Here is a 13640-nt window from a genome sequence, read left to right as displayed (position 1 = left end):
AGCCAAAGTCCCAAGACAGCGTCCTGTGTCAGAGGAGGGCAAGGTAGCACGGGGTGTCCATGCTCCAGTTCAGAATCTCCAAATACTCCTGGGGTCTAGAATGTCTTCTCTACGAAGCCATCCCGTGGCATCCACCTCAAAGGGCCCCTCCTAGGAAGGCTCTAGACAGGGGTTCCCTACCCAGGCTCTCCAGAGGGGCACCTGGGGGAGTTTTCAAAGATCTCAAAACTCAGTTTGCCCCTTGGACGAATTAACTCAGAATTTGGGGAGGTGGGGCCAGGTATTAATACCTTTTAAAACTCCCCAGGCCCTGCCAGATTGGTTTTTCAAAGTGTGGTCTTTGTATTATCTGCGTCAGAATCGCTAGGGGACACTTCTTAAAAATGCCACTGCTACCCCTTACCCCAGACCTGGGGGATTAGAACCGCTTTGCATCAGGACCCAGAACCGGTGTCTCTACAAACTCCCCGGAGGTTCCGATGCACAATGCAGTTTGAGAACTGCCCGTCTATTGTGCATTTCAGACACGAGTCTCTCGGAAATACACACACATCCTCTGAGCATCCCTGCCGTCCCCACCAAGAAAGCGCCCCCCAGCCCTCAGGCCTGGAGGTAAAAGTTCAGATTCTTCCTCTTTAGCTCCTGCTAACGAATACCTATGCTTTCTCTGCAATCCCGTTGCCAGATGCACTTAATCATTTCCAGGTGCGTTTCTGGAATGCAACTTGAGTCTCACTCGGTACCTGCGGGCCTCACTTCTGCTGGCTCTCACCCACCGGCACCCCCCCAGGGTCTACACTAACCCACGGGTGGGAATCCCTCCTATCTAGTCGGGCTCTCGTGCCCCGGGCCCTACCGCTGCCCTCTCAGCTCAGGGACGGCCTCTGCTGTACCTGGCCACTGGGTAGCCTGGATCAGCCATGACAGGTGGTCGCCTAGAAGTGCCCCTTCCAGGGGTGGTTACCTGTACTACAGAGAGATGATGTCCAGACAGCAGCAGCTGACGTGAGTCTGGGTCTAACACAGGGACCAACTCCCAGAAGTGGGAGAATGTGCCTGAAACTACAGGTACCTTCACCTCAATAGGGGTAGAATTTTCCTCCTAGATCCATGCCACTGGTCTAGCCAGGGATGACTGTGACCTTCACATTTAGAGAAATAGAGTCCCAGCTGGGCTCCTTCCCAGACCTCCCCAAATTCTGAGTTAATTGGTCCAAGGGGCAAACTGAGTTTTGAGATCTTTGAAAACTCCCCCAAGTGCCCCTCTGGAGAGCCTGGGTGGGGAACCCCTGTCTAGAGCCTTCCTAGGAAGGGCCCTTTGAGGTAGATGCCATGGGATGGCTTCGTAGAGAAGACATTCTAGACCCCAGGAGTATTTGGAGATTCTGAACTGGAGCGTGGACACCCCGTGCTACCTTGCCCTCCTCTGACACAGGACGCTGTCTTGGGACTTTGGCTTCCCAGGTTGAGGAAGTAAAAGTCCCTTGAAGAAGTGTCCAAGGGAGCTCTCCGCTGCTTGTAGGCAGGAAAGAGGAGCACGTGGCCCTCTCACTTTGATAAGGTGGGCAGGTGTCCCCAAGGTCCTGGCACTGCAATCCGTGGAGCCTCTTGCTTAGAACCTGGCTGGCGGTCCCCTTGTTTACAAAGTCCAGGCCCCTAGATGCTCGATGCTCGGAGAACAGGGAGTCACGCCGTCGGCGGGGACTGGACACAGTGAAATGTCTTCAGATCACGCCGTCCACCGATGATTTGCTGTTGCTTTTGAGATCGGTCTGTTTGACAGTGGACCAGAGGAAGGGGAGGGGGCAGCTCGGCGAGGTTCCTGGGAGACGTGATCGTGGATATCGACAGGGCACCGTTGCGAATAAGCTAACAGGGACGGTCACAGCCCCTGTTCCTTCCAGAGAGCCTTGCGATTGCACAATCTAGAAAAGACCCAGGATTGCTAACAAATTCTCGGAATACACTGAAACCCACATTTGTTTACCCTCTCCTCCTCCTCTGTTCCGCGACGCCGGCAGATGTACGTTGTCCGTCGTGGTATCCTTCCCGTCGTGGGGAGAACAATAGAAGTTCGGTGTTGAATTTAAATAAATATTTAATTGGTGAAAAATTATCTTATGTGTTTTAAAACACTCTTTAAAGCTATTTTTATTCTCTAGAAAGCGCTTATTATAGGTAAATTATACATTTTACTACCAGAGCATTAGGTTTGCCATTAGTACAAATTTAAGGCACTACAAAGACCAGTAGATAACGTTAATTTCAAATACAGAAACTAAATATATTTTGTGCCTTTTTATTACTCATTTTCTTTTAAGTTTTATTGACTGCTTTTTATCTTAACTATATGTCTTTACGTGCTGCAATCATAATGCACTGTAACGGTATTAATATTTTATAGAATCGGTATTTATGGTTCTTTATTTAGCAACAATGCAGTGGGTCTGCAGATATCTGAGCCTGTCTGGAATGGTGCCCTCCAAATAATGATAAATTACTTGTGCAGTGTGCCATTTGCTAATTATATCCGTGATTTACTGCAGAGCAAGACTTAAATCACTCATTTCAGTCTTGCGTAACAGTGCCATAAAATTTTTAGGTTTAAAAATGGTTTCCATGTGTATAATTTAAACAAATTTCAGAGCCATTGTATACACCAAATATCGCAACCGCCCATTTGTTACATACTTTGTCTTTTTAAACTTCTACTTTTAATGATCACTGTGGTTGAAATTATTATGCTTAATTTTCATAATCATAGCTTTTAAATCTACAGCCGTTCTCACATGTTAGATAAAGAAAAAGATAGCTAATTGTGTGTAGATAGTATGTCTTTCCTGAATAGTCCCAAATGGTACAAAATCATTAAAAAAGCTTAAGAGTACGAATTATTCTTCTATTAAAAAACAGTTGTTCCCTAACTAATTATTAGTCTGAGCTGCTTTGTTTCGAAGAACAAATGTTGATCCTTCTAGCCCTGTTCGGCACACCACAGTGAGATAAACACTTTTTCTCTTCTTGTGCCCCAATCTTGCAGGTGAGAAACCCTACAAGTGTCCCCACTGTGACTACGCCGGCACCCAGTCCGCGTCCCTAAAATACCACCTGGAGCGGCACCATCGGGAGCGACAGAACGGAGCCGGGCTGCTGTCTGGGCAGCCTCCGCACCAGGACCCCAAGGAGGAGATGTCCAGCAAAGCCCCCCTGTTCATCCGGCCCGACATCCTGCGGGGGGCCTTTAAGGGGCTCCCCGGGATCGACTTCAGAGGGGGCCCCGCCTCTCAGCAGTGGACATCAGGAGCGCTCTCCTCCGGGGACCACCCAGGACAGGCCACCGGCATGTCTTCAGAAGCCCCTTCGGACGCCCTGAAAGGCGCCGACCTTCCCTCCAAAAGCACCCACTTCTCCGAGGTTGGAAGAGCTTATCAAAGCATCGTAAGCAACAACGGCGTGAGCTTCCAGGGGTCCTTGCAGGCTTTCATGGACAGCTTCGTCGTCAGCTCCTTGAGGAAGGAGAAGGACGTCAAGGACAGAGCCCTGTCCGACCCCCCTTCCATGAAAGTCCACGGGGCGGACGGGGCTGAGGAGAAACCCGGCGGTAAGTCCTCCCAGAGGAAGTCGGAGAAGTCCCAGTATGAGCCTCTGGACCTGTCGGTGCGGCCGGACGCCGCCTCCCTGCTGGGCTCGTCGGTGACGGTGCAGGACAGCATCGCGTGGCACGGCTGCTTGTTTTGTGCTTTCACGACGTCCTCCATGGAGCTGATGGCCCTCCACCTCCAGGCCAACCACCTGGGCAAAGCGAAACGCAAAGACAACGCCGTGGGCGTCGCAGTCAACTGCAAAGACCACGCCCGGGAGGCCGGTAAGATGGCCCTGCTGCCCTCGGTACCGTCCGGCAAAGAGATGGGCCTTTCCAGTCTGATCGGCTCTCTGGACTCTGCTTCTGACAAGATGGCCCACGGACAGGGCAAGGAGACTCTCGGGGACCAGAAGAGTGGCTCGTGGCCCAGCCACGTGGACCCTGCCTTTTGTAACTTCCCGTCAGACTTCTACAAGCAGTTCGGCGTCTACCCGGGCGTGGCGGGCTCGGGGGCCTCCAGTTCCTGCCCCAGCAAGGAGCCCGACGGGAAGGCCCACTCTGAAGACGACGCCCCCATCCTGATCCCCGAGACCACGGGTAAGAACGTGACGGACGACCTCTCCGACATCGCCTCGTCGGAGGACATGGACTCCTCCAAAGGAGAGAACAACGACGAAGAGGATCTCGAGACGGAACCGGAAACGATGAGCAAGCCGCTGTCCGCCCTCAGCAAAGATGGCAGCTGCGACGGCGGGGACGGCCTGCTGGCCCCGGGCGGCCCCCAACCCGTGCAGGGACTGGTCTCGCCTTTACCCCACGCGTCAGAGAAGCAGTGGCACAGCCCCGGCCTTCTTCCAGCCCAGGACCCCTCCGCGGGCCTGCCGAAGCCGGAGCGGGGGCCCCCGGGCCTGGAGAAGCCCCTGAACATGCTGTCTGTCCTCAGGGCCTACAGCTCCGAGGGCTTAGCCGCCTTTAACGGACTTGCCAGTAGCTCAGCAAACTCTGGATGTATCAAGAGGCCAGACTTGTGTGGTAAGTTTTAGAATCCTCTTCCTCTAGTTCGTTTCCCGAAGCACCAGGGCTGAATTGTGCATTTTTACAAAAATGGGGTAGACTTATCCGTTAGCAAATTCTGAACTGAATATTAAAAAAAAAAAAAAAAACAGCCCAATGCTGTATATGCAATGTAGACAATCATAAGAGCCAATTTCCTTTGGAAGTTTCAGACCTCAGACTTCCGTGTTCCAGTTTGCATTATGATGCTCTAAGACGCCTCCACGGGAGGCACGGGAATGGGGGTGGGGTCCCCCAGTGTGAACGACTCCTGTGTTTCATCCATAACCTGGGGGGGGGACGGGAGAGGAAACGACATCAAAAACAAAAACAAAAAGAGACATGGTAACTTGCAAACTTTTCAGTATTTTCAACTTACGCAAAAGATGCCTAAAGACGATTCCTCGCTGCTTTGCTAAGCCAAATCTGCTTTCTTAAACCTTTCTTTTATCAACTTGGAGGATACTAAAACCGTGTCACACTAACCACAGTGTAGGAATGAAGCGAGCCTCTCTCCAAATAAGGGAGATGGGTCCGGATGCTTGTGATTCATCCTTAGACGAACCAAACGGCAGTTACCGTGACTTCGGCCTTCTCCCGTGGCCTTAGGTCGTCTGTCTGTGCACCTGTCTGTCTGTCGTTCTAACCAGAAACGTGCATTGTGAAGTCCCCAACTAGCGGTGTCGTGGCCCCGTGTGTCTTGGATTGACGCTTGTCTGATCGTGTTGCGAACTGGCATTTCTTTACCTCCTTAAAGAACATGGTTGCCCCGAAGTAACTCCAGATTGTAACACATAATCATAAATTGGAAGCCTAGCATCGCTGGAGTGAATATTGGAGCGGGCGGGGAGGGTGGGAGTCATTCTCTTGACACCCAGATATTCACATTTGAAAGCTTTTCTCCAAAGAGAAGCTCAGCGTATATTTGAAATACCCCACCCTAGACAAATGGCCACGACACCTTCCATCTGTAGTTTATGAACCGATTTCTGCAATTTCGCTTCACCTGTTGATGGAAAGAGGGGGGCGGGGGAGGGACGGAAGGGGGTGTTTCTGCACCTCAACGTCCTGATGTTCCTTTTTGCACAGAGCAGGATTCAGGAAGCTAGACTCTGGGCTCGTCACCGAGATTGATGTATTTCTTTTCCCCTCTCCTTCCCTAATTCACTAAAAACTGGATCAAGCAGTCAGAAATATTTTTTGGATTGTCAAAAATCACTAAATGGATTCCTGACAGCTCAAAAAAATATTGACAGTTCCTTATGCCGAATGATTCACAAGGCCCCATTAACCACTACCCCCGGATCTATTTTTAGCCACATGCAATTTATTACTTTTGAAGCCGTTAAAAACAATGTTTAAAAGAAAAAGAAAAGGGTTTTATGTCAGTCCAGTATTTTTCCCCATTTCTTCTGGGGGAGCAGTGTTTAAGTCTTCTTTTTTTTTTATTATTGTTTTAAGTTTGTGATTGGGGTGGTTTCTTTTTTGTTGTTGTTTAGAGATTTTTTTTTTAAGTCTATTTTCAGTTCTTTCAACTACCTACCATAGCTCCTGCCAGGATTCCATGCATCAGAAAAGATCAAAACCTGGCATGCTCATGAGCTCATTATTATTGAAACGAGCTCATATTACCCGTATTAATTTTCCCATCTTTCTATCAGTGCTGAAGGAGGGCTGCCCGCCTCCCGCGAGGAAGCTTGCCCAGTGGTGTCCTCTTGCACCAGGGGAGGGTGGATGGCTTGGAAGATCAGGGAATCTGCCGGGTGTTGGGAGCCCTTTTCCTCTGAGCTGAATGCTCTCAGGCACTTCTCACCTTTTTGCAAAACAGCAGTTTGCAACACTCCCCGGGCATTTCCATGGTATGTGCAAAAAACTTAGCTTGGTCAACCTTTTGGCCTTTGGCAGCAGCCCTGAGATGTAAGCATGGCCCCTCTCTGTCATGGGGTATGAGGACCCTGGGCCAGCCAGGCTGGAAGCCTGCTTGGTTCCCCAGCAGAGAGTTCAGGTCCCCCTGTCTCACCTTCCGCTCATGGTAAGAAGCCAAAACTAACTGTGGCCATAAACTGCCTATTTTTAGAGAGTATGAGTTCTGCATTCATTTGGCCTCATTTCTTCTGCACCCTCTCGCTTTGGTTTGGAAGCAGCCAGGGAAGGTCCTGCCCTGGCTTTTGCATTTGCTTGGGGTCGGCGGGGGCGGGGGGCACCGCCCTTTTGCCTCCACGGATGGGCCCGACTCTGTCCAGTTCTCCTTCCTTCACCCCATATCTGGCCTGACGTCATTGCAATCCTCTTCGCATTTTCTGGTCGGCTACCGTGGTTTCCCAAGACCCGAAGGGCCAGACGTAGCATCCTTTCTAAGAGTTAAAATCTAGGCGGGAAACTTAAATCAACTGAGTTATGAAATATTTTTTTTCCCCTCCAACAATCCGGTCACTCTCTCGTTAGCACCACGAGAAGCATAAGAGAGAGCTGTGAGCTGAAAACCCCCACTGGCTTCTCTTTGCAAGGGCGAAACCGACATCAGCACAAGGAATAAACTATTCCCGAAGCTTTTTCCCTCCTCTCTGCCCCACCCAAGGTAGACGAGGGTTTCTAACTTGGTCTACCAGGTTAGTCGCTGGTTTTTCTTAAGAAGCCGGGCTTTGCTAAACCAGAGAAGTTATTCCTATATTTCTAGTCTCAGATAGAGTTTGGGGTCTGATTTCGTCTGGTTAGTAAACCCAAGTCCCCAACTTTGATGACCCTAAAATCGGGCTTGTAGGAAGAGCGAATGTCCCTCTGTTTCTCAAAGAAGAGCTCTATTCTCACGGGGTATAAAAGCGTTTTATAAAAGAAGCATCAGAAAAACCTTGTTCAAACCACGTAGACTCTCAGCAGCTCCTCTGACCTGGGCAGCTGGAGAAGGTGGCGTCTCCCGCTAAGTCTGTGGGAGATTGTTCACGTTGCAGGCTGTGCTCTCAGGCGCTCCCCTAAACTCTGCACGCCCGCTTCCTAGCTTCTAAAACTCTCGTCCTAAATTTCCTTGTGTCATAGACCCAGGGTCACGAGGAATGTGCACGGCCTGTTCACGGGCAACTCACTTCTAACTCTGGTGCAGTAGGAAGAGCCAACCAGGGAAGAGGCTGGCCTGGCCCAGCTGGGTAGAGAGAGAATGTCACCTGTGCTAACGTTGAGAGAAGTCGAGAGCTCGAGTGTGGGTCATCTAAGGGTCTCTCCACGGGGGACAGCTCATCAGTTCATCAGGACACGCTGTGGATGAGTCAGGGAGGAGATTGAGCCGTCTTGGGCTTAAGCGGCAGGACGTGCACTGTTGCTTCCAGAGTGGGTCAGACCCAGCTGTGGGTCTGTTCTCGTTCCGTGAGATCCCACTGCAGTCAAAGCCTCAGTTTCTTAAGGTGACTTCTGGTTCCCAGGCGTGGCTCATGTTTCTTCATTCTGTTGAAGAACATAACGCACAAGGGCTCCTCCCTGCCCTCTGAGAACCTAAATGTGCCCCCGGTTTTGTTGCAGTTAGTTTGAGCTCGGTCTTGCAAATGGGACAGATTCCACGTTAGTGTTTTTGTTTTTTGTTTTTTTTTTTTTTTGAGACAGAGTGTCGCTTTGTTGCCCTGGCTAGAGTGAGTGCCGTGGCGTCAGCCTAGCTCACAGTAACCTCAAACTCCTGGGCTCAAGCGATCCTTCTGCTTCAGCCTCCGAGTAGCTGGGACTACAGGCAGCACCACCATACCTGGCTAATTTTTTCTATATATTTTTAGTTGTCCCATTAATTTCTTTCTATTTTTAGTAGAGACGGGGTCTCGCTCTTGCTCAGGCTGGTCTCGAACTCCTGAGCTCAAACAATCCTCCCGCCTCGGCCTCCCAGAGTGCTAGGATTACAGGCGTGAGCCACCTCGCCCAGCCTCACGTTAGTGTTTTAACTGGGGGTTGGGGAGGGCAGAGCAGGGTTTGCCTCCACTGACAGTGCGAGGCAGACAAGCCCGGCGTCCAGACCGAGAAACTCCGATGGGGCAGCGGGGGCCGGGCATGGCTTGCAGAGCCGGTGAAGCGTGGGAGGCACGAGCTTCCCCGCGCCCAAGCACCAAGGCCAGTCTGCACGGCTCTGTGGGGCTGGCCGGGCGGAAAGCTCACAGATACGTCTCACCAGGAGTTTGTGGGTTTGGAGAGCAGGCAGGTGACCCCGAGTCCTTGCCTTTCAAACCTGAGACCGATGGCCGGAGCAAGGGGTTGTGACATGCTGGGTCTCACAAGCGTGGTTTGCCCCGCGTCCTTTGGTGAGCCTAGGGGTGGCGGGATGGGGAGGAGATGAGGGGAGGCGGCAGGAAGAGCACCACCCGCTCTGCCCTTGGGAGCTCTGCTCCGGAGTCAGTGCCGCTCAGGGAGCCTGGTGAGCAAGGGGGGCCTGTCACATGTCGATCGTGGGCTCAGGACCTGTGTGCTGTTGCTACCGACCAAGTGACCCCCTGGGGCCTTGCAAGATGCTAGTGAGAAGACAAAGTCACCAAGAGCAATAGTCCCGACGTTCCCAATTTATCATTCTCGGGTTATTGGGAAACCTTCCCTAACCCAAATTTTGCCCGAGACCATGGAGTAAAGGTCCTCTGAGCATCCACGGTAGTGAGAGAATGGGGCGCCCTCCCCTCCAAAGTAGAGCTCATCGGAATGTCTTCAACGCATGTATTTTAAAATGCGTGATGAGACGAACTGGGATTATCAAGCTGAACTCTCTTAAAATGTGACTTCTGCCCTCCACAAACCTTGTGGATTTCTCAGCACAGGCAGTCTGGAAATAGTCACCGTTTCACCAGCTGCGCGGGCTAGAGCAGTGGCTGGCAAATGTTTTCTCAAAGAGCCAGAGAGTAAACACGCTAGGCGGGCAGACCAGGTGGTCTCTGCCGCGACCGCTCAGCTCCGACCAGAAGTAGCACCAAGGCAGCCACAGACGAAGGCAATGAATGGCGCGGCTGTGTTCCAGCAACGCTCTAGGTATTGAAACAGGTGGCGGGCTGGAGTTGGCCCGCGGGTCAGAGTTTGCCACCCCTGTACGAGCGCAAAGAGGGATGAGTTCCTGGAGCCGTCCCCAGAGAAAAGACGCAAAACCTTGTCCCCCGTCACCCACTGGGCAGCGAGCCGATGCAGGCAGGCTCGGAGCTCTGGGGCCCCCCCATTGCCACGTGATGCCAAAACCAGAGACGCGTGGGAGGCTTCCCGGAGAGAGAGGACCGTAGACACAGCTGGGTCTGGCGCACCTGTTTCTGGAGGGCCACATCTCTGCCTGTGCGTCAGAGACTTCCAGGAGAACACCCCTGCCCGCTTACCCCACCCTTGCCCCCAGCACACACAGAGGAGGACCAGGCGGTAGCTCTGTCTTGCCTCTGGAGCGAGCGTGCTCCGCGGAAGCCTGTTTCCCCACGATGGCGGGAAGTGCAGGGATGCAATGAGGCGATAGATGCGGAAGGGCTTGGGTGGGTGCTTCTCGGTTGAGTCTCCACCGCACTGCAGGGGTCGGAGTCCACGTGAGGCTGGCACGAGGAAACGATGCCGGCGCACGGCATCGCTGGGCTGCAGTCGTCCCCGTAGCACTCAGCCAGGACACATCCTGCTTTCCACCGACGTGAGAGAGGCACCGTTACTTCCTCACGTCTGCCGGGCCACGTTGTCAAAGCTCTTCCCTGGTTCGTGGGGAAGTTGGTTTTGGAGATTGCTCTGGCAACTCGGTGTGACTCCCCCATCCCAGTGGCCACACCCTTCCAGCTCCACCCAGATCCATCCCCGACATGAGGCAAGTGCATAGGAGTTAGGAAGTCCCGTCCCCTCCGTCTTTGACCAAGAATTGGCAAAGGTCTGTGGTCAGTTAGAGACTTCTAACGAGCCAGTGTCAGGGCGTGTGAGCCCAGTGGGGACAGCGGACGTGTGGACGCCCTGGCCACAGGCTGCGAGGCCCTGCCCGTGGCAGCTGGAACATTTTGCAAAAGAGTCTACAGCGTGGCCCTGAAGGCAGTGGGTTCTCATGAAAGGAGGTTAAGGAAGAGAACCACAAAATCCAACCTGCAGAGCGTGTAGGAGTCCAGGCGAAACCCACAACACCGGGGAGGGCGATTGGCATGGGGGTGCGGGAGAACTGGGGCTCCGCTCTGCGGGACCTCGTCGTCTTGGTGCTGCCCTGCTCTATTTGAAGCCAAAGGAGCAACCATTCCTCCTCTCCTCTGAGATCCCGCTGGCTCTCACGCAGAGACCGCGGACAGAGCACAGTTTTGCACTCACTTTCTTCGCCGATGGGATCATTTACAGATTAGCCATTGGCCTCTGGGTCCAGCCTGCTCCCAGGTGTGCCGTGTGTCCGGGGCCTGATTAGACCCCAGTGGGGAGGACCATTTGGCTGGCCAGGAGGTCCAAGGGCGGGACTTTGTAAGTTGATGCAAATCACCGCTCTGCAAATGCCTGCTCTGCCTGGCGGGCCGCCTTACAACTGGCTGCGGAGCTTCTCTCTTTGCCTCTGGTGGGACAAAGCGTTGGTGATGTCCCCTGGGATCCCCTACAGGCATCGGCACCCTGGGTGGGCTCTTCCGTGCCCTCACCCGGAGGCTTTCTGCGCGCACCGCGTCTGATGGAGAGGCAGCCTCTCTGGACGGCAGCCGTCTCCAAACTCTTTTGGCATTCTCCTCCTCTTCCCCTTCCCTCTTTTTAAATTAAATGGGAATGCCACTGACGTGATGTCGTTTGCGCTGCGGGATGACAGAACCGTTGTGCGAATACCATTGTATTTGCCAAATGGTCCACTCGTCATTTCAGAACAAACAAATGGATGGTGTCTGTAAGTCGGCAAACACTGGTGACATTTAGCCTTGTTTATGTTCCTTTCCTTTTGCTGCGTATTTTTTTGGCTCCAAAAGCTACTGTCGGAATCAACAGGGCCTCTGCAGCAGGAGAAAAGTCTGGTAGCTTTCATTTCGGTTGCCGTGTCCGCATTCCTTTGGATGGCATCAAACCTACTACCCAGGACCAAACCTGGTGGGAGGAGACAGCAATAAAGCCCTTTGATTAAAAAAAAAATATATATATATATCTCCCCTTCCCACCCCGGTAATGACTTAAGATTGGGAGGGAGGAGGAGAGAATGTTCTCAGAACAGACACCCATGTCACTGGGGAAACGCAAACTCTTCACGCAGGACCGGCCACCACCATCTAAAGTAGGAACCGGGACCCCGCTGAGGTCCCAAGTTGGGCGCAGGTACCTGGGTTTCAGCTCTGGCTTCGACCTTCTAAGGTTGAATCAAAGTGTTGGTTGCAGCTGACAACCATCTACATACAGGCTGCATCTTAGCTGCAAAGGGAATCAGGTTTTTTCTTTCTTTTTTTTTTTAATTTCAGATGTTGTGTGCAAAGCCCAGGTTTCACATAAGTAGTAATTATCTCCTGTTACTTAGCGCCGATCAGCAGCCCCTCTACGCCTAATTGCCAACCTGCTCTAATCACGTAGACTATTCTTGCTTTAGCCAGAGACGGAAGGACCAAATTTCATAAATATTGCTTTATTGTCATTATTCCATTAAACAATTAAGGGATGTGTCCCCCGCCCTCGCTTTCAAATGCCTCTCGCCCAAATGGTTCCTGGATCATTTAACGAATCTGCACGTTTTCTTGCAGGTAAGTGACACCCCCTGTCCTAGTCGGTCTCTGTGGACTTGCCCCTGTCTGTTCGTGCTCCTCGGTGGTTACCTGCAGCTTGTTAATCGCGTAAAGTCAAGAGAAGAATGTATACACATATGTGTGTTGAATAAATAATTACTATTGGCACAGGTATGTGTATACACACGGCACCAACCTACAGTATATAGAGCGAAGAACCAGGGAGGCTAAAAATACTGCCCCATATGTTCTGCTATTAGTCAAGGATTGCAAAGGCTTAGTAACGTGAGCGGGAGGGAGAGTTCCCTCAAAATCATAAATCCCGAGTGACAAATGCCGTTGGATCGCGGGTCCCTTCACCTGTGAGCCACCTGGCTGGGGGACGGGGGCTGTTCCACCGGCTCACCCGAGCTTCTAGAGGTGGACCTACGATGGTCTCGTCGGAATTATTCCTTGTGTCTGATTGTCCTGTACTTTGTAACACTTTAGAAGAATACAGAAAAAAGTGCGGTAATTATCTTTCTCCATAGTATTTAAGCAGAAATATTGCTAGTTTAATATTGTGTCAGGTCGTCCTATGAACCAGGAACAGATGACAGTAAAATCCCACCTTGACATCCACAGTTTAAAAAATGGCGATTGAAGCAAAATGTGTAAACTTGTACCGGGTTATCGTGTGCTTTGGAATAGAGTATTGTTCAAGTAATTAGAAGACATATTAAGGTGTTCCTGGTAATGAAGGCATGTAAGTTGTGATAATTGTAGCTTTCTGAACAAGTGTCAAACTGTATCTTTAAGTGCGCTGTATGCTGAGTTACAAGTTAGGTCATTTATGAATGGAATGTAAAATAATACTAAAAATGCTTCAATAACTTATCTTGGTATTGCTAATAAAAAAAAAAAAGCTGTGAAACATTAGTGCAGTTCCGAGTCATTATGTTAATCCGTTCCACGACACCCCTGACCCCTCGACCTTCCTTTGGCTGGCGGAAGCCGGAACAGGACGCTCAGGGAATACTATCTACACGGCTCCCGGGGCTGTTCGCGGGGGCAGATCGTTGCGTTTCTCCACCCGTCTGTAGCGGGCCCTGTAAGTGGGAATTCATCAACGTGGGAATGGAATGGGACCTCCCGATTCGGGTGGGACGAGTGGGGCGGGTGGGGGAGAGCAGACGACATGGGCCCATCTCTCCGTACAAGGGACTTTCAGGCGTCTAGACCGCACGACCACTCACGGGACCGCGGTTGTGGGGGGACGTGGGCGTGAGCGTGCCGGCCACCATACCCCATCCCAGATGCGGTCCAGGCTGCTGGTGCTCAGCCTCCCTGCGCAAATCTCAACGTTTTCTTTCCATCCCGTGAAGGGCAGTCTGTGA

General features: G+C 51.8%; 1 protein-coding gene across 1 annotated transcript in view; it reads left to right on the top strand.

The window, feature by feature from the left end:
• ZNF536 (zinc finger protein 536) overlaps window positions 1-13182 on the top strand; it is a 329829-nt gene extending 316647 nt beyond the window's left edge. Inside the window, exons 6-7 of the mRNA XM_012647019.1 lie at window positions 3041-4615; window positions 12283-13182. Coding sequence (XP_012502473.1) covers window positions 3041-4615; window positions 12283-12290 — 1583 coding nt within the window. The 3' untranslated portion in view covers window positions 12291-13182. The remainder of the gene's footprint in view (window positions 1-3040; window positions 4616-12282) is intronic.
• The last annotated feature ends 458 nt before the right edge of the window (window positions 13183-13640 follow it).

This window comes from Propithecus coquereli, unplaced genomic scaffold (genome assembly GCF_000956105.1).
Source record: "Propithecus coquereli isolate 6110/MARCELLA unplaced genomic scaffold, Pcoq_1.0 Scaffold254, whole genome shotgun sequence".
NCBI classification, from domain to species: Eukaryota; Metazoa; Chordata; class Mammalia; order Primates; family Indriidae; genus Propithecus; species Propithecus coquereli.
This window is presented reverse-complemented; position numbering and strand designations above follow the sequence as displayed.